At 49.0% G+C, this 20,744-nt stretch overlaps 3 protein-coding genes across 3 annotated transcripts; all 3 read left to right on the top strand.

Moving 5' to 3' along the window:
• Window positions 1-3,630: 3,630 nt before the first annotated feature.
• HOO65_060114 (Homeobox domain-containing protein) lies at window positions 3,631-5,523 on the top strand (the record flags this gene model as incomplete). Its single annotated transcript, XM_071003790.1, has 2 exons — window positions 3,631-3,941; window positions 4,029-5,523. 2 exons carry the CDS (start codon window positions 3,631-3,633, stop codon window positions 5,521-5,523), a joined length of 1,806 nt encoding a protein of 601 aa, XP_070857464.1.
• Window positions 5,524-10,964: 5,441 nt separating this feature from the next.
• HOO65_060113 (Protein kinase domain protein) lies at window positions 10,965-11,966 on the top strand (the record flags this gene model as incomplete). Its single annotated transcript, XM_071001058.1, has 1 exon — window positions 10,965-11,966. The coding sequence occupies one exon, from the start codon at window positions 10,965-10,967 to the stop codon at window positions 11,964-11,966; it is 1,002 nt and encodes a 333-aa protein (XP_070857463.1).
• Window positions 11,967-15,457: 3,491 nt separating this feature from the next.
• HOO65_060112 (putative phospholipid-transporting ATPase DNF3) lies at window positions 15,458-19,639 on the top strand (the record flags this gene model as incomplete). Its single annotated transcript, XM_071003619.1, has 2 exons — window positions 15,458-19,068; window positions 19,171-19,639. The coding sequence occupies 2 exons, from the start codon at window positions 15,458-15,460 to the stop codon at window positions 19,637-19,639; spliced, it is 4,080 nt and encodes a 1,359-aa protein (XP_070857462.1).
• Window positions 19,640-20,744: the final 1,105 nt, after the last annotated feature.

Here is a 20,744-nt window from a genome sequence, read left to right as displayed (position 1 = left end):
TCTCGTCTTTTCCCCTTGCTAACCCCATAAAGGACAGGAAGCCCACGGCATCCGGAACAACCGCGCCACTAGAGCCAGGCTTTTTCATCGGAAATCACATAGCCATAATAACGCCCAAGACTATCATGTACAAACACACATGTAGAAAATGCGTGCTATAGGGCGTTGGAACGCGCTATTATGGATGTACGCAGAAGCCCTTGGTCGTCCTATCATGCGTCTTCTTCAGCTGTAGACAAGCCTGGATGACTCGCCAGACTCTGGCCGCTGGGGTTGGCTGAACTCTGGAATTTGTGCAGATCATCCAGATCCCGTAGACTATAGAAAGGGTTGGGAATGCCCTGTCCGTTGTCCTTTCTGCCACCCGGCTTGCAGAATGAGCCCAAATCCCGGGCCAATCCGAGCTGGGAGTAACAAGGGCTTTTCCTATCTTCTGACCAGGCGCGGAAACCCTTGCCCAACAACTTTGGTTCCTGACCTGCCCCTGTTGGGGAACGCAAGAAAAAAAAAAAAGAAGATGGGCGAAGTGAAGCGCGGCGGCATAGCGGAGCCAGTCAAGCCTGGGCTGCAAAGCCGACTGTATGGATTTGAGCCCCAGCGGGCAGAGGCGGCCCTGAGTCTTTGGCTGGCGAGGGCGTGCTTACCTGCAGAGTTATGCATAGCACCCAACAGCAGCAGTTGAATGTAGGAAGAAAGAGCTAAAGCCTGCGCCGCAAACTGTGTGCGTTGCTGCTTTCGGGGCGGTTTTAGCAACGGATGCTCAGTGCAAATCCATGCATTGACAAAGACAAGGCAAGTGCAGGGGCAAAAGGAAAGCACGAGCGGACTTAGATAAGATTCAAAGTACAGATGGCATAGGATAGGAGGGAACAGAAAAGCATGGGAGAGCACACAGGCGGTCCAGGGGATAGGAGCGGCATTGTGGCGCACTGAAGTATAGGCGGGACAAGCTAGTACAACCACCGCAAAGGCAGGTGCGGGCGGTGGTGGCAGTGACCATCCACAAGCCAGCTAAGCAGAGCAGGTCCGCGAGCAGAGCGTGGGAGGAAGGGGGGAGGAGGAGGAAGAGCAGGAGGAGGAGGAGGAGGAGGGGAGGGGGGAACAAAGGTGGATTTGCGTTTTTGGTGTGGATGGGCTTCTGCTTTTTGTTTCTTAATCCACACCGCCTTGACTATATGGTAGGCCCCGGTTGATAGATAGCATGGCCCATCCCCCCTGAGCAAGACAGCCAGGACTTTAAGAGACAACGGGAAAGAGCGAACGAGAACAGGAGCAAGAACGAGCAAGAGCGAGAGGGAGGGGAGGGGGTCAAGAAAAGAAAGAAACAGGTCAAAACTAAGTATGAACCAAGATCAGCGCTCGTCTGCGTGGGTTGATGCAGAAAGAGAGGAGGGTAGGGAAAAAAAAAAGCCGCTGAACGGTGACTGTTACGCCGGCCTGGTGCCCTTCTTTGGTTGTTGCTCTTTCTCCTGCGTCTCTCCGCCTGACAGCTTTTTTTTTTTTTTCGTAGTTGCTTCCTTCCTTCTGGTTCCTGACTGTTCCAGATCCAGACTGGCTCCTCTCTTATCCTTTGATTCCTGCTGGCTTCCTCTTGCCTATACTTTATATTTTTATTCAAGGCTTTGCCTTTTTATTATTATAATTCTTCTCTTAATATCTTATCGTCTACTTTTCGTCCATCTTTTTGTTTTTATTATTATTCTTTTTTTTTTCTTTTTACTTTTTATCTTTATTCCCCCCCTTCTGCTTGTCTCTTCCACTCCATTGGCTGGCTTCTGAGGTCGAGGCAGGCTGGCTGGGTCTTTCCCTTAATGGATGGGAAAGATACATCGACGGATATCCAGCCTGGCCATGTAGAGTGCAGCCAAGCATCCCAAAAAAGAAAAATCCTGGGCAGGGAAAGCACAAACGCCCGCCACTACCACCTGCCCACAACAACCCGGTAGGTACGCCAGTACACACCCGCCCACTGACTGCCCGGCGCGCACCTGCCCTGTTCTTCCCCTGTTCCTTCTTTTCTTCTGTTCTGTTCCTTCTTGGTCTGTGTCTAAGTAGGAGTAGGACGGTGCCAGGAACAGAAAAAAGACGACAGGGCCAGCCAGGCACAAGACTAGGCCAGGGACTGGAAGAAGCAGGGCCAAGGCCAGGTACGCGGCTTCTAGTCGTCGTGCTAGTTGGAAGTTGAAGACAGAAAAGAAGTCCGACCCCCAGCCCAGACACATAGGCGTAGGTGTAGACATAGGCGCAGTAGCGTAGCTACCTAACTGGCGAGTAACAAGTTGTTGCAAGTTGCATTTTTTGCAGTTACAAGTTGCAGTTCCTTCCTCCACATTTTTTTTTTCTTCTCTGCCTTCCTCTTGTTCCTTTGTTCCCCTATTCCCTCCCATAGCTTCCTTCTTTCCTTATATCCCTCCCCCCCAAGTCCCCAGTCCCTGGCCCGCTCTCTCTGACTTTTTCCCGCTTGTTCTTTTTCTTTTCTTTTCTTTTCTTCCCTTTCTTTCTCTTCCACTTCCCCTCCTCCTTTTTCCTCTTCTCTTCTTCTCTGCCCGTCTTTGTCGTATCATCGCCATATCCCGTCCTTGTGTTGTCGTTCTTTCTTTCTTTCCAGCTTTTCGCTATTTTCTTTCTTTTTTTTTTTTTTCTCTAATTTTTTTTCTTCTTCTTTCTCTTGCTTCAAAGTCACTCTCTTCATCGCCAGTCCTTGGGTTTCCTTTCATTCATTCGAGGTCCCATACCACTTTCTTTCACACACTTTCTTTGCTGGCCTTCTTTTCTATTACTATTTTATTATTACTTGGATCTGCTTCCACGCTTTCTGCACTCTTACGACTCGATTCCGACTGAAATATTTCTCATAAATCTATCAACCGTAGACCCGCCTCTCGAATTGAGGGGAACCTTTCACCCGAGATCGGCTCATACACACACACACACACACACACACACGCACTCAGACCTCTTTCAGCTTGTCGCTTGTCTGTCTCTTTCACTCTTTTGGCCTTGTTGCCTCTCAAATTGCCGCTCTTTTGGTCCAACCCAACCCACTGTATTTACTACACCCACACGCTCTCTACACTCTCTCGCTCATTGGCAAACTTGCAGACACTCACTTTCAGGGACCGTCATCGACCCCTCCGCTACGACAGACTGGCTCCCTTTAACACAGCCCTTTAATTCGCCGTAATTCTTGCTCTTCTCTTCTCCCCCCTCCCTTCGACATCTCCGATCTGGTCTCGCGATCTGTCGCTCTTTTTCACGACTCTTTCTTTTCACCCGCAGATACTTGGATGCCTTTGTTTTCCGGTTTCACGATATCCCCCTCAAACACTGACTGATTCACTACTACTACACACACCTCCGTCCTCATCTGCTTGTCTCTCTCTATATGCAAGCGACCCCGCTAGCTTACTTGTACAGCCAGTCTTCATTCCCGTCTCAACTTGTAGATCGAGCTCCCTGGCCTAAAAAGTCTTCCATTGCTCCCTCTTGACGAGCTATTTTTAATAGCCTCACCCTCTTAACCCGACAACGAAGAGTTTATCTGGCTTCTGGAAACCATAAACGCACTACGTCACGTGCATAGTATTGGCTCTTTCCTTTTCTGATTGCAATTGTATTATGGCTACTGCAATGGAATCTACTTCGGCTCCCATGATGGGCCCTCCCTCCATGATGGACTCGCCTAGTCCCTCTACTCCTGGCGGCTCCACACAGAACTTCTCGCAGTCAGGCCCCAACTCTGCTTCTAAGCGCCCCCCGCGGAAAAGCACCCTGACCCAGCAACAGAAAAACCACAAGCGTCAGCGTGCCACCCCCGATCAGCTGTCAACACTGGAAATGGAGTTCAACAAAAACCCCACTCCCACTGCTGCTGTTCGCGACCGGATAGCTGACGAGATTAACATGACCGAAAGGTCGGTTCAGATTTGGTTTCAGAACAAGTACGCACTACGTCCTATAATAATACGCATCCCTCCCCCCCGTTAGATACGTCCGTTCTATTTGCTAACAACGCGCGCCTATTATAGACGAGCCAAGATTAAGCAGCTTGCGAAGAAAAGCTTGGAGAATGGCGAGGATATGGAGTCTATCCCCGAGTCCATGCGCCAGTATCTGGCTATCCAGGCCATGGAAACTGGCAAAGGAATCGGCGGCAGCTTTCTGGGTCGCTCCGGCCTCTACCCGTACGGCAACAATATGTTTATGCATGGCGATCAGGCTGCCCAGAGTAAGGTTCTCATCCAGCACTTTACCTGTCGTGCCCTGAGTATTGGAAAGTGGACTCGTGTTGGCCAGAACACCATGGACTTGATCGTCTTCTACTCTCCTGACAAATGTACCATGACATACTACATTAACAATGATCAGGCCGGCTACAAAATCGAGTACCCCTTTTCCTACATTAAGAATATCCACCTCGAGAATAACGACGACGACCCGACAAAACCCAGCGGCATCGTTATTGATCTGACTAGCCCTCCATTTTTCTTCATGGACCAGACTGCCATTACCCAGGGCTTTGTCAACTGTCTTGACTTCACTGAAGACAAGCAGGCCTCACAGTGCTTGGTTCATCGCCTCGCCGGTAATGCCAAGGTCTTGAGTGGACAGCTGGCTAAGCTCATCTCCCTGGAGTCCTTTATCAACCGTCATGCCCATCAGCACATGTTTGATCATAACAACCTGGCCGTCTCGGCTCCTGTGTCTCCCATCCCCCGTCCTTCATCCCAACCCAACTTCATGGCTCCGCCTCATGTGGGCATGTTCCAGGAAACCTGGGGGATCAGCAACATGCAACCAAACATGCGTGCTGGGCCTGGTCACAAGAGACAGCGCAGTCGCTCGGTGCCCATGGCCGTAGACTTTTCCATGTTCCAACAGCCCATGCCTTCGTTCTATATTCAACAACCGGGCGAGGCTGCGTCTCAACAGAGTCCTAATCTGTATGCTCCTGTACCCCAGCAACCGGCGAATATGGGCTCCGGTCTCCGTATCGACACACAGGCTGGCTTTGGCCTAGACATGCGCCAGTACCCCATGTCCGCGACTGCAGCCTCGCCTGCTGATTTTTCTAGCCCCAACTACTTTGCTCCCCCCACTGGAGAGCCTACGCCACTACCGGTGAGCACGCCGTATAGTGGCTCTTTCCTTTCACCCATGGCAAACTCGACAACAATGGCACCTGTTATCTCGCCCCTGCCGTTTTCTACGAGCCCTGTCACCGACTCAGCGATTGCCGAGCAATCCCCTCCCATTGGTATGATGCGTCCAACGTCAGCTGAGGTTTACCCAGGGACAGGCCCCGACTCTTCGTGTGCCATCTCAGATGATGGGAATGGGCTTGGGGATATGTACCCGAAACAAACCATGAACCTTCCTATCCACACTCACTCGCCAGCCTCATTTGTCGAGCCCTCAGCAACTGATATTGACATGAACCACCTCGTTGCTTATGACGGCTCAGATCAGAACCCCCATAGCCTGTCCCCTGAAGTGAGATCTCAAATGGCTCAGGTTCAGTAACAGCCGGGCGTGGCTGTGTAAGGGCGGGGGCGGTGGTTTAAACATGGGGCTTGTTTGGGGACGTACATATATTCTTGGTTTTCCATGTCTTTTTTGTGAATTTTCTCCGCCTTTTTCCCTCTTCTTTTTTTCTTTTTCTCCTTTTTTCCTTCTTTCTTTCTCATGCTACCGCCTCTCTCGCTCAGACCAACCGTGCTTCTCAAAACGGGCCTCTTTGTTAATGTAGGCGGTGCAGGTTTTCATTCTTCCTTTGCATCGTGATTGTTTTTGCTAGAGTCAGCCAGTCAATTTAGTGGTGGTGGCTTTCTGCTTGGTTTCTTTTTACTCTTTGTTTCTTGGTTCTCACTTTTTATGGCTTGCTTGCTGCTTTGCCTGCTATAAAATCAATGATGATGATAATTTGCTTTCATCATTTTGAAGGCGTTGAAGGTTCAACAACTATATCAGTTAGGCGCAGCTGTGGATATGATTTTACTTTTGTTTGCTTCTTCTATGTTTCTGCTCTTTTCCCTGTCCTTGATTTCTTCTTCTACTGTGTTTACTTTTTTTCTTTTCTTCTTTCCTGATGCTCATCTACTCTCTCTATTACTGTGTTTCCTGTTTTTTTTGGTAGTTATTTTCTTATTTCCCATGCCTCATCTCGGGCTGAGCAATATCTGGGCCTTTGAAATTTTATTTTGTTTACAGCAAGTTTAAGTTTTGTGTAAAGACTATGGGCTAGCCTCCCGTAGTAGAAATATACAATATGTACGACATGTACTTACATGGCTTTCGTCTAGGTGATGCTGTAAAGGACCTGCCCCTGAAACGCAGCATCAAAGTCTCGAAGGCACAAGCAAATCAAGAGGTTTGGTAGAGAAAGTAAAGGGCCAGTAGAGATTCGATTTCGAGGCTGGCGAGGAAGCTGAGACGGAGCGAGAAGAAATGTAAGGGGAGGGGAGGGGGAATTATAGAGTATTGCAGATAGTCAGTTCGAGAGCTGATGGTGAGGGCAATTCTATTAGAGTGTGTTGAAGGGGTTCTTTTCTAGATATTAGCTATTTGAGAACAAGACCACGGTGCTCCGCCGAGGTCTGCTGAAAGCTGATAACCTCTTAGACTAGTGTTTTTTTTACAGTCGTTTTAGATTAAAAGCTACAGGGCACCCTCGACCCTCGAAATCTAAACGCACTTGCCCAGGAGTTGTTGCACTGACTGACAGCTCTGGGCTGGGGCATGGCATCATGCGTATGCTTGCGCCCAGCAATAACAAAAGCTAGAAGTGGCAAAATACAGACAAGAAGAAATGTTTTTTCGGCTTTTTATATATATGCATGTATAAATAAAGCATGTGAAAGATTAGATCTAGCGTTTGGCAGCAACATGACTTTGTGAACGTTAGGGCAACTTATAAAACCGTGTTAGCGCTCCTAAATCGACCAATTGCAGGTCTTTTTTGCATCTTTGTCATTCTCTCTTTGTATTCACCTGTTGGGGTTGTTGCTGGTTTTACCTTTCTCCCTAGGCCTAGGTCTGTACTCTGTATTAGTTAGCTCCTTGCCTCTTTTTTTTTTTTTTTTTTTTCTTTTCTTTTTCCTTCTTCCTGTCAATTGTTGTTTGCCATTCCTCTTGCTCGCTTGAGCTTCGAGCTCTTTCCCTGTTCGAGCTCTCCATCTGTATCACGTGGGGCCACCATCTTATGGCACATCCCTGCAACTACGTGTAGAAAAGTGTCTAGCGATAGCCGTTTTTCCTCGCCTGGGCGCTAGCCAAACTCTCGTGCCTGCCCTTTAAATTGTACTGATACAGCAGAGCAGGTCTTGTGAAAGCTGTACAAACTGACGTCAGAAACACAGTAACACGCACCCGATTTTTTTTGCCTTTGTTTTTTTTTTTTTTTTTAGCCAAGTCATCAACCAAACACAAAGCCTTGGTACCATATCTGTCGAGACCGTGTTTAAGCCTCAAAATCTTGTTTAATGGGCGAAATGCACGCTGAGACTTGGGCAACGTAGATATAATGCATATACCATATGTGGCTGTAGCCGCAGCTGCGACCGGGCGTGCGAGTGTAAGGAGGGAGAGAATAGGTGAGTAATCGAGTCATACGAACAGTATGTTGTCCGAGCTACACTATCAAGATGTCTTAGCGGCAACAATCACAGACAGCAGCGGCCAAGAACAGGTAAGCAATGCATCACAAAGCATAAGAACAGTGTCTACGGGAACGCAGCGTGCAGTACTGCCCTCCAATCTAAAACCGAGGATTCACAACAAAAAGGCGGTGCATGCAAAGGCTAAGGCGCTATACATAAGCCCACGACTAAGAGCTTTCCTCTAAAGGAAACGAAAGAGCAGGGCTACAAGACAGTGGAAGAAGCTAAAACACGGACACCTGGGGAAACGCAAAAAACAAAACAAAAAAAATAATGCAAGCTTTAGCCAAGCTGAAATCTGGACAGACGCAGACACCAAATTCCTGTCGCCTGGATTCTACCATGTTTAGAGATATTAACCACGGAGTCTGGGCAGCTGTGCTTATTGTAATCATGCATCCGTTCTTTAACGACATGGTGAAATGCACACGCCTAGCAGATGTCCAAACATGTGGTGATTGCACGAGATGCCGTGAACTTCGGAATTGTAAAGCACAGATACGCCCTGATGTGAAGGCCATTGGCCGCAGGTGAGTTCGGGCAGGGCCGGGCAGAGGTCGAAAACGGCCGGCCACAGCTATGGCTAAGTGGGGTGTCTCAGCGGTACAGCCTCCACAATGGTAGCACCATCTTGTCAGCAAGTCGGCGCAAGATCGCATCTGAGAACTCCCCGTTTCAACCTGGTCTTATAGACGATGCTCCATGGCAAATCGGAGGCGCGAGCCTGGATAGGATGTACTAATGTCTTTGAGCAGAGGTGCCCTCACGGCTGGACAGGAATCTACCAAAGCGATTTAATTATGGCCTATACCTCCACAGCCTTCGTCATAGCACAGAACCCTGTAAGCACAAATACCCCTCACGGTCTCCTGCTCCTAGGGCTTCACGCAGCGCATAGACTACTAGCTGTGGCCTGTATGGGATGGTAGGGGAAGAAGCTTCTGCCGGCTTTGGTTTTCAAGTCTCAAGACAGCCTGCTCTCGTTGGAATGATGGATCCAGCTAGAATTCTCGGCGCGCCAATCCCCGTTGCTGAGGTTGCTGAATCGCAATGGCCTCACATCTTTGTGTGCTACAGGCGCGGCTGTATCTCTAACCTAGTGAGCTGGGCTTTGCTAGACACATGCCTTTGAATAGATCTCATTCCATTGCAGTATGAGATATTGAGGGTTTCCGGGAGAGGCTTAATGCTGGCGAACAGGCAGAAGCACGGGGATTATCGCCTACGATCACGGCTGGCGGCCTGATGGATTTGACGTTATATCGATACTGCCAGGGTAGTCTGAAGGCCAGGCTAAATGTTCAGGGCGGCGCATTTAGAAACATACAAAATGCGGTAGGATTATTCTCCTGCGTAACCTTCAAGTTAGCATATACCTGTACCCGCGCTTGATGTTCTTGAATCCCCCGCACTTTCTGACCATAGCATAAGAGTATCTTATCTATCCACCGTTTCCTTGTGCATCAGGGGACAGTACTTCCGTGTAGCACATGGAGATCCATGATTACATTATATTCACTGCAATTATGAGCCATTTAAACGCTCTGAGACTCGCCTAAACTTTGCGGCGAGCCTTTGAAGCTCAGACTCGACGTACTGCTAGAACACAATGGTATTGCCAACCGCAGGCCTTGTATTCCTGTGAGACCACATTAAAAGCCAAAAGGTGCCCTGGCGGGAGGGAATCCTTACTAGTGTTATGCTCGAGCTAGCATAGTAGTTTTCTCTGAGATAGCAAGATATGTTTTCATCGCTTATCCTGCCCTTCACACGGTCTGGTGAGATATCGATACTACAGGAAGATTTGCGAGAATTCTGGCAGCGAGTACCGCTTGCTGTTTCCTCGTAGGTGCGATGTGTTCACGCGCATCTGTTAAAATAGGTAGTTGTCTAGCAGCGTCTGAAGGTGTGAGGTAAAGTGAGGGGGAGACGTGGCTCGGGAAAATGAGCTGTAGCTGAGCTGTGGTCAAGCTGCAGGAGGCAGAAAAAGGGTGTAAGGTTAAGTGGTGTGGCAGGCATCCTTGTCATATATCTGAGTTGGAAACGACTGCTTGAGCCAGTAAGTCTCACCACCACCTACTACTCATGGAAGCAAAGGCAAAGAGCCACGCATGTGGCCAGTTTCAATATCATTCTAATAGAGGCTGGGTCAAGTGGCTTTCTAGTTAGTGGGGGGGCAGCATGTCGGCCGCAAAGCTTGATTATGAGTCAAAGCTGTGGCCTCTTGGCGTCTTGATTGTATCGCCGCCCCAAGGATCCATTGAACCTCCAGATCTCTGGTTCAATATGCGGTAGAAGTGCCACCATTCCGCCACGCCCTGGGGATCTGCCCGCCACGCAATTTCAGCGGGGTTTCGGCCACCATAGCTAGAGCGCCGGATAGGCTGGAGCACCGAGAGCCTAGAAGGCCTCCTAACGCTAGCCGAGGTGTTCGCTGATGAAGCCCAGCCTTGATCTGCCCTGTAAAGACACCCATAATGAACCGCCGTGGTCTGGCTCGGATAGCCCCTCCGGAAGGTGCCCCAGTTCCGACGGTTGACACCATCAGCACGACAACGACCTTATCATTTCAGAACACCCTCTCGAAAATACGCTTGACCATCTTCGAGAAAAATTACGCGATGATATCGACAATCCACAGGGCACAGATATCGCAGACCTTCTATTAGCTCTTCTTGGACTACGCGCCATACAGGCTCCACACCACTAAGACTGCCAACGAGTTCCAAAACCGAAGAGGGCAGATGGTCCTTTTCTTGCAGAGGCCAGCTGCAGAAGGGAGTGACACGCTTTGGCACAAGAACGTCCTTGTTGTGGGGGATCAGAAGAAGTCCTACGACACAAGCAGGTTCAAGGCCGATTTCCTTCGGCTCACGTGCCATGTTCGGGGTGTCTTCACTGACCAGCCGACCCGCCGATTTGTCCACGCCATTTCTTTTGTGCTTCCAAAATGGAACTTTGGATCTCCGATCGGTCAGAGGCGTACAGCTCGGGTACGTTCGACATCCACGATGAGCCGGACAAATTTGCGCGTGCCCTTGTTGTCTATGCTACAATGGATGATGATATGATGGGTCTGGATACGTTCATAGAGCGAGAGGATGGGAATCGCTATATTACCTTGGATGATGCAAGTGGCGAAAAAACAAGGCTCCGGCTGGACAAGCTAATGATTCGACAGAAAGCCGTTGTGTCCCGCGCAAAGACATGCTACAAGACGCGGGGCAGCCACGTTGCCAAATTTTTATGGCTATCGGATAAGCGGAGCGGAAGCTTGAGGTCGAACAACTGAAACTTGCGGAAGCGATGGGTATCGAGGGCGTGGCCAGGGTTATGGCACATCGTCAGATCACTACTATTGCAGAGATGCGGGAGGGACTCCGATTCTCCACAGCCCACTGTTTTCGGGGTGAGGACGTTCACTTTGACGATCCACTAACAACCATGAGCATGTCAACCAGGCACAAATCTTCAGCTGACCGCACTTCTGGCAATGCATCTGGGTCAAAGAGGCGGCGGTCTAGCAATACGAAGCCGAGTCTGTACACACCTGGTGAGGACCTGTGGGAGAACAGGGTCTACACCTGCATTATCGTTTCGCCAGCCGGCCGTGTCATCAGCGAGTTTACAACCATCAAGGAATTGCTGGAATCTGAGCGGGATGCGATCAAAGCGCATCGGTCTCTCTATGTCAGTGGTAAGATCTTGCACCGCAACATCTCTCTGAGCAAGATCATTATCGCCAACCCCGAAACAGCCAATGGCTTCAAGGGCATGCTCGTCGATCTTGACTTGGCCGAAGTACGAGAAAGTGTGCCGAGCGGGGCGCAGAACCGGGCCGGCACGTTGGGGTGTATGGCAGTGGAGGTACTATGCAAGACGGATCACACCTACAGCCACGACCTCGAGTCGTTCTTCTATGTCTTGACTTGGATGTGCGCACGGCAAGCATGGTGTAATGGATTCGCTGGTAAACAGAAACCGCCCAAGTATAGTATCCTTCGGAAATGGAGATTTGGGAGTTCCAAAGACATAGCAAATGCTAAGCTCAATGATATGACTGTGGATGGTCTTGGAGATATTATGGAGGAATTTCCAGAGACGCTGGATGTCGTGAAGCCGCTCTGCCTGGAAATTAGGAATATCCTTTTTCCTTTTGACAAAGACAGGAGGATGAGCCTTGGAACACCTATTGGAGATCCAGGCCAACTTTACAACCCTATAATAGCGGCCTTCAACGAGGGAGGCTATCAGGGAGCTCTAGCTAATGTCAATGAATCATGTTGCCACGGCATGCAGGGATCATAGGCTCAACTTTCTCAAATCCAAACAGCTCACGCTTCGTGCTTGTGACTGGCTGAGTAGGTGTTTTGAAGGTCGGGCACTTCCATGGCTCTGATTCTGCATTGTCTGCCACCTCGTCTGCTGTGTTGTTTGGATTTACAGCATTTAAAGCGTCTGCTACAGCGTCTGTCTCCATCTCCATCTGATTTCACTGTATCTGCAGATTTTTCGCTGTTAAGGGCTCAAGATGGCAATTACTACGTGGGCATCCCATTTTGTTACACGGGCATCAGGCCTATGTGGGCATCAAATTTTACGCGCTCTGATTGGCTTTAACTTACAGGTACAACCACCAAACACATTGATATACGATATACAACATCATGCAGTCAGTCAGGCAGGTCGGATTAAGGCCAGATATATTCTAGTAGCTAGCATGGCTGCAGATGGGCTGGCGAAGCCACTTGGAGATGCCCGAATTCAGGTCAATAGTCGGAGTACGAGACCCACGAGCATCATGGCCCCGGGAACCCACTTCTCTGGAACTCCGGGAGAGTGGGGTGGATGTCGAGAGAACCTCCGCGGTCGTTTCGGATAAGCCTCGGGTAAACTGATAAGAGTCTGGCTTATCGAAGAAAAGAGGATGTGGATACAAATGTAGTTAAAATAACTTGGTATCTTGGGAGAATCAAGAACCGTTTTAACAACCCCCTGTTCGTGTTCCCCCTCATCGACGCCACCTGCATCACGTGGGGTTATCATATCATGGTATATCCCCGCAACTGCGTACATACTTAGCGATAGCCGTTCTTCTTGGCTTGGTCTCTGCCCTGACTCGCTTGTCTGCCCTCTAAATTGTACCTCCCGCAAGGCTTTTACAGGCTGTAAAGTAAAGACTGACGTCGGAAACGCGGTCCAATAGAGTGCACAATATTTCGCTGGGCAATCGAAAAAATAAAAAGCCGCCCAAAGCTTTCCGTTCGCCTTATACCTGGTAAGTGCGCTTTGTGCTCAAGCCTCGACCCCTTGATCAGTGAGCAAAATGTACGCTGAGACCTAGGCGGGCAACATGGACACGCATGCATATACATATGCACCTGTAGCTGCAGCACTGCGAGCACACGTGCTAGTGCGAGGCTGGAGTAGACATACGTAATTAGCATATACATAGCATGTTGCCCAAGTTATACTGTCAGTACGGCTGCTTAGCTATGCTCACTACACATCTACGGGATTAACGGCAACGACTAAGCACACTCATAATCAATGCATCACAAAGCATAAGAACAGCGCCCCAATCAACATGCACCATGCCCAACAAAAACACGACAGCGCAGTGCATGCTGCCTTCCAACCCAAAAACAAGGATTCACAACAAAAAGGCGGTGCGTGCAAAGCCCAAGACACGATCCATAAGCCCATAACCAAGAGCCTTCCTCCAAAGAAAAGCAAAAGAGCAGAGCCAAGACAGGAAAACAGTAGAAGCAGAAGCAGAAGAGGCGTTTGCAAGAGAACAAAAAACGAGATTCTCCAAGCAAACTTTAGCCTAGACAAAATCTGGGCCGACATAGATGTAAACTTCCCGTGGTCGAGATTCTACCTGGGGTTATTAGCCCTTATTTCGTAAAGTAGGGCCTGGACAGAGAGGCGTGTTTGCTTCAATCCTGCTTTTGTTCTTTAATGACATAATAAATGGTATACGCAAGCAACTTGCTGTTGCCGTACAGAGAAGCTCCTTCATCCTAGCGATAAGTGTACGATGTTCACCCTTGTTAAACTCGCTGATATGACGTTATTTCCTGCCTCAGCCTAGTCTCGTTCCTTCCCTAGTGTTGCGAGCGTCTCTTGACCTACCAGTTCAGCATGCTTTCGTCTGATTAAGGAACTGCTGTAGGATAAGAGCTAAGCAGGCGTCCTAAAAGCGGTGGAAGGACGAACGGTTACTGCTCCGCACGCAAAGAACGCAGCTACCGAGAAAAAAAAATAAAATGCGCCCAGGTCCAAGTTTCAAGGCAGCTGCAAGCAGGAGATGGCGGGTAAGAAAAAAAGGACATGGCAAGAGAAGGTAGAATAATTGGCCCGAACGGCTAAGCAAGAGCACGATAATATAGGCACCTTCCTGGAGGAGAAAGGCGCTCTTGCTTTTGCTCTTCTGCCCTTGCCCTTTTTGCGTTTTTACCTTTTGGCTTCTTTTTCGCCAACGACAGGGCTGTGCAGTTGCCAACTCTATCCATGATACCTTGTCATAATATTTAAGTCCGCAGTTTCCTGTTTGAAAGCAGACTTGAAAAGCAGCACAGCAAGACTTCCCCCGCTCATGGCCTGTCTCTATTTTTCTTCCCCTCTTCCCCTCTTATCCTTCGTCCATCGCCCTTCATCCTCACCATCTGTATTTTTACTATCGCCGGCTTGGCCTTGGTTTATGTTGCTTTGCTTTTTGCTGTCTTTTGCTTCTTATTTTTATTCCTCGCTGGCATTGACCCCAAGCGATGACAAATCTGGGTCTAATTTTTTAGCCGGCATCTATTAATCCACCCAAGTTTCGACGACCTCGACTTTGACAGGCCCTGCGAGCCAGCAAGCAACTATACCAACAACCACAGCCAGCAGCTTGAAACACGCGCCAAGTTATTAAGTTATTGGCCAAGATTGCACAACGTTCTTCTTATTATTACTCCAATCTGTCTTGGCCTGTCTTGTCTTGTCTTGTCTTGTCTTAACTTGGCTTGACTTGAATATCCCTATCCGCACCCGCCTTTCCTTGCCTTGTGCTCCTCTCTTGATTATTATTCTCTCTCTTGCAAACTGCGGATAGTGACGCCCGCTTAAATTGTGAGTAACCAATAGCTTCTCCCCTGCGCTTTTGCCTCCTGCTTCCTACAAGCAGACAGAATACGAGGGCGGAGCGGAACCCAGTATCGCACAGCCAGCTCAAGGCAAAAAGCGACTGTCATCATCGTCATCACTGCCAAAAAAAATATAACAAGAAAAAAACAACTCAAAAGCTTGGGCTCAACCCAAAACCAATAACATGTCCACCCCGCTATCACCATCGCCATAGCCCTCACTTTATCGATGCTCGCATATCTTGTTTGCCCTTCTTCTCCCTCCCCATATAAACATGCCGCCTCCCTTGCTCTGTGATCTTTTTTTATCTTTTTAGCTCTCACCATAAGGCTTGCCTCCCCCCCCCCCCCCCGGTCTAATCTACTTTGCTATTCTTGCTTTAAGCTTCAGCTCTCGGACCACCCCATGACCTTTTAATACTGACCTCGGATACTTGCAGGGCCCCAACCTTCAGGGACACCAGAAATTCCTCCCATCTGCACTGGGCCCATTCGCGGCTTGAGTTCTAGCTGTCTGGAGAGGAACCAAACCTAAATATTTTCTGACGGCAAGCTGCTTTCGTTTGTTGCTCAAACACACTACGTCGGTCTCGAGTCTTTTTCTGCTGCGACAACAATCATCGAGTCGTCGTTGATCTCTGCCGCTTTACACCATCTTCAGCGCCCACAATGGGTGCCGAGCTACCCACATCCTCAAAAACGGCCTCTGGTCGGTTGCGAAAGAAGCAAAAAAGAACACAGACTAGCACCGCTTCATGTAAACGCTCACTGGCTAAATTCTACCAAAAATTTATTATCGAGACTATTTTGCGCCAGAAACCTCTACCACCTTCAAAAGATGGCCGCCATGTCTCTATGGCTGTCTCGCCGGCAGATCTCGTTGATGAACGTCGCAATCGTGCCTACATCACAAACTACATCCGCTCTAGTCGCTACACCGTTTGGGACTTCCTTCCTAAACAGCTCGTCTTTCAATTCAGCAAACTCGCCAACTTCTACTTTCTTGTTATCGGTATCCTCCAGATGATCCCAGGGCTCAGCACCGTCGGACGCTATACAACAATTATTCCCTTGATCATTTTCGTTGCCTTCAGCATGTTTAAAGAGGGATACGACGATTATCACCGCTACCTCATGGACAAAGTCGAAAACCGCAGTGTTGCCCGTGTTTTGGGATGGGAAGGCCGCAAGAAGAGACGTCACATCAGACTTTCCCGCGTAAAACCTACCGACAACGATCACACAGATGACCGCGTTGCTGTGCTGTCCGGACAGCTACCCGAAATTCCGCTTACCGACGATTGGCATCGTGTTGCATGGGAAAATATCAAGGTTGGTGATGTCATTCGCCTTAAGCGGGACGACAACGTCCCTGCCGACATTGTGCTTCTGCATGCCACTGGCCCTAATGGCATCGCCTATATCGAAACTATGGCACTGGACGGAGAAACGAACCTCAAGAGCAAGCAAGCTTGCCCTCTCTTGGCTGAGCGCTGCCATTCCCTCGAGGCAATCCAAAATTGCAATGCTGAAATTGTTTCCGAAGATCCCAACGTCGACCTCTACAGCTACGAAGGCCGTGTAAAATTTGACGGTCAGACATCGCCTCTCACTCTGACCAACATCATCTTCCGTGGCTCTACATTGCGCAACACCACCGAGGCAATTGGCATTGTCGTCAACAGCGGTGAAGAGTGTAAGATTCGCATGAACGCCCACAAGCACGTTCGCACCAAGAAACCCGCTATTCAAGATCAGTTGAACTACATAGTTCTCATGCTTGTGGCAGTTGTGTGCATTTTGTCTGCCGGCCTTTCCGTTGGCTACGTCGTCTGGAAAAACGACACTGAAACTGACTCTTGGTATATCCGAGATTTCATTGGTAGCGTACCCATGTCGCAGATCATTGTTGGTTACTTGATCATGTTCAACGTCTTGGTTCCTCTGTCTTTATATGTCAGCATGGAAATCATAAAGATTGGCCAGTACTATTTTATGGATGACATTGAAATGTACGACCCAGTCAGCGATACCCCTATGGTCGTCAACACCACTACTATCCTTGAGAATCTAGGTCAAGTTAACTATGTCTTTTCCGACAAGACTGGAACACTAACCGAAAATCTTTTGCGTTTCCGTATGATGAGCGTCGCCGGTATGGCTTTTGTCCATGACATGAACATGGATCATGACGAAGAAGTCCGACGTGCCAAAATTGAAGCAAGACGGCAGGGGAAGGTCCGAGGTCCTGTGACAATTGACGATCCCGAGGCTGATGAGTCTGGCACCCCAGATCCTATGCCTCTCGTTCGCGTCGACTCTGAGACGAGCACTAGACTCCGGTCCCAGTCTCGCTTCAAGCCTGTCCAGGGCCAAGCCGAGCTGAAAACTGAGGATCTACTAGCCTATATCGCAGCCCGCCCCGATACCGAATTTTCCCGCAAAGCCCGCCATTTCCTAATGTCGCTAGCACTGTGCCACACGTGCCTACCGGAAAACAAGAACGGCGAGATTGTTTACCAGTCTGCGTCCCCTGATGAGCTTGCTTTGGTTGAGGCTGCCCAAGAGCTGGGCTTCGTCATGATTGATCGCCCTGCACAGACGATCACTCTTCAGTTCCCTGATACCAATGGTTCTCTGACCACAGAGTCCTACGAGGTTCTGGATGTGATCGAATTCAGTAGTAAGCGAAAGCGCATGTCTATCATCATCCGCATGCCTGATGGCAAGATTTGTGTGTTTTGCAAGGGCGCTGATAACGTTATCACTGAACGCCTTGCTCAAAGTGAGTTGGCTACTCGCAAGGCTGAAGCAGCCGAGCGCCATGCCAATGAACAGCGTAACATGCAACAAAGAATGATGCATCGGGCTAGCACAGATGGGGGTAGAGACAGCTTTGGAAATGGACGCGCCTCTTTCCAGACTCACCGGGATCCTGTGGCTGCCCGGCAATCCACTGATAGTGCCAACTATCGCACCCCACGGCAGAGAATGGCTAGGTCTGATTCCGAATATCTCGACGGAATGGTTGACGAGAGGGTTGCTGCGGACGATGGTGCCATCTTCGACAAGGTATTCCGCCATCTGCATGACTTTTCTACTGTGGGTCTCCGTACTCTAATGTTCGCACATCGCTACCTCGAAGATGACGAGTATCGGGTCTGGAAGCAAAAGTTCCACGAGGCTTCCACCAGCTTGGAAAACCGCCAGCAAAAGATTGAAGAGGTTGGCGAGCTTATTGAACAAAAACTGGAACTTTCGGGAGTTACTGCTATTGAAGATAAACTCCAGGACGGCGTCCCCGAGACTATTGATAAACTCCGCCGGGCTAACATCCGTGTTTGGATGATAACTGGTGATAGACGCGAGACTGCCATCAACATCGGCCTATCAGCCCACGTTGCTCTGCCTTGGTCCAAAATGTACATTTTGAGCGCCACAGGGTCCGGGGACCTCCGCAACACAATAGCCGGGGCTTCGGCGGATATTAGCAGTGGTATGATTCCCCATTCTTGTGTCGTCATTGACGGCTATACACTGAATGTCGTCAACGATGATAGCTCTTTGCATGACGCCTTCTACGAACTTGCTGTCATGGCTAGCGCCGTAATTTGCTGCCGAACATCACCAGCCCAAAAGGCTAGTATTGTCAAGCGCATCCGAGACCATGTACCAAAGTCTATGACTCTTGCTATTGGAGATGGTGCCAACGATATTGGCATGATCCAGGCTTCGAATGTTGGTATTGGAATTTCTGGTCGTGAGGGTCTTCAGGCTGCGCGTACTGCCGACTATTCTATTGCACAGTTCCGTTTCTTGCAGCGACTTTTGCTTGTCCACGGCCGGTGGAACTACATGCGTACCGGCAAATATATTCTGGCGACGTTCTGGAAGGAGATTGCCTTTTTCCCCACTCAGGCTTTCTACCAAGGCTATACTGGATATACTGGCACCTCTTTGTACGAGAACTGGACCTTGACAGTGTTTAATGTGCTGTTCACGTCGTTGCCAGTGATCGCACTTGGTGTGCTTGATCGCGATTTGAAGGCTGAGACTTTGCTTGCTGTCCCTGAATTGTACTCGTACGGCCAGCAGAACAAGGCATTCAACTTCCGCAAATGGGCTGGCTGGATGTTTATGGGCATTTCGCAGTCGGCAGTGCTGTTTTTCTTTACATACCTGCAGTATGACAAGCTGCTATTTGACCAGGATACATCTCTGTATGCCATGGGATCAGCCCCTTTCACTGCCGTGGTGATCTTTATCAACTTTAAGCTTTTGTAAGTATCTCCTTGAACTGTTTTGATTATGGGAGAGAGAGAGAGAGAGAAAGGGAGAAAGAGAGAGCAGGCAGAAATTTACTAACTATGACCGACACTCAGGGTTCTCGAAATGCATTCCAAGACTATCTTGTCATGGGCCGTGTTTTTGCTTTCAAATGTGGCCTGGTGGCTGTGGATGATCATCCTCTGCTACATGACCTCCAACGCTCTGAGCCAGTACCAGACATATCACGCGTTTGTGGAAAACTTTGGACAGAAACTGTCGTGGTGGGCCACCCTGTTTGTCATTCTCGTTGCTATGATTATCACGGAGCTCGTCTCGGAGGCTCTGATACGTATCTATTTGCCCGAAGATATCGATTGGATGCAGCGCATTGAGAAGAACAATGAGGTTGACCAGGTGGTGGCTGACATTGAAGCCCAGTCGCACATGGCAAAAAACCTGATTCCGGAGAAGACACCGCCGGCATATAATAATATTATTGAGGAGGAACTAGATGAGGCCGTAGTGGTAGAGGCCGATGAGGACCAACCGGAGGCGAGAACAGGACGATCTAGAGCGATGTGATTTATTTTGGGCAGAGTATATACTGTGAGAATCTTTGGGGTAGGAGGTCTGGAGTTTTGGAATCGTTTTTACGTCATTGGCAGCGCTGATTTTTTTGTATATATTCCAGTTCTTTGTTTTGTATTGCGGCTGGCTTTTTTTCTTTCCTTGTTCTTTTGCCCATTGCGTATAGCAGTCGATTTTATCTATACTACGCTTCTCTGCTTCTTTTTTTCTTCCATATTCCTGTTTCAATCTTGCTAGCTTGTCGTCAAGTTGGGGGAGCCTTGAGCACTTTTGATGCAAAGCTATTCAACCAAAGTAAAACAAACGCAAGGCAGAAAACAAGGCAAACGATATGTGGGTGGCTGTTTTGGCAGGGCCTCAGCCACACCGCGCCGCGTCATTGTACAGCACACGCAGCAGTAGCGCTGTAATACTGTAATACTGTAATACTATTACTGCTACTACTACACTAGAGCTTAATTAATTCTTTTTTGTTCCCTGCTCTATCCCAGTTCCTTCGCTAACAGGGCCCGCATGGGCTAGGACCTAGGAGCGGCAGTTGCGTCAAGAAACCCAAAGATAGAAGACCAAAAACCCACCCAAAAAAAAATAAGAAAGAATGAAGCAGGGGACTTTACTTTAGCCAGGAACCTGCTAACCTGACCTAAGTCTGGGAAACTAGGAAACAACGAAGGGGGGGGGAAGGAACAAGGGAAAGAATGTGGCCCCTCCTCCTCTTCTTGCTCTGTTCTGTCTGTGTCTTGCCCGCCCGCGCCTCCCCAAAAAAAGAAAAAAACCATGGCGTCATGCGTGGACGTAAACAAGAAACAAGGGGAGCACCAAAAGGCAACAACCAACCAGCCAGCCATAAGGCGTAGTTGCATTCTATTCTGTATTTGAACGGGAAAGGGAAAGAGCCATCCAAACATCTGCTTTTCTTCTCTTCTTTCTTTCATTTCTTTTTCATCGCCCTCAAGACAAGAAAGACAACTCCTTCTCGCTTGTCTGCTTTTTTTTTTATCTCTTCTTTGTTTCGAGTCGATTCTCCCCGTTAGGCAGGAACGCAGCATACAACTTCCCTTTCTTTTGTCTTGTTGCGACGAAAACTTGCCCTTTTTAC

Source organism: Ceratocystis lukuohia, assembly GCF_044167205.1.
Source record: "Ceratocystis lukuohia strain C4212 chromosome Unknown Supercontig6_pilon, whole genome shotgun sequence".
In the NCBI taxonomy this organism is placed as follows: domain Eukaryota; kingdom Fungi; phylum Ascomycota; class Sordariomycetes; order Microascales; family Ceratocystidaceae; genus Ceratocystis; species Ceratocystis lukuohia.
Note: the sequence above shows the minus strand (reverse complement) of the source record. Positions and strands in the feature narration are given on the sequence as shown.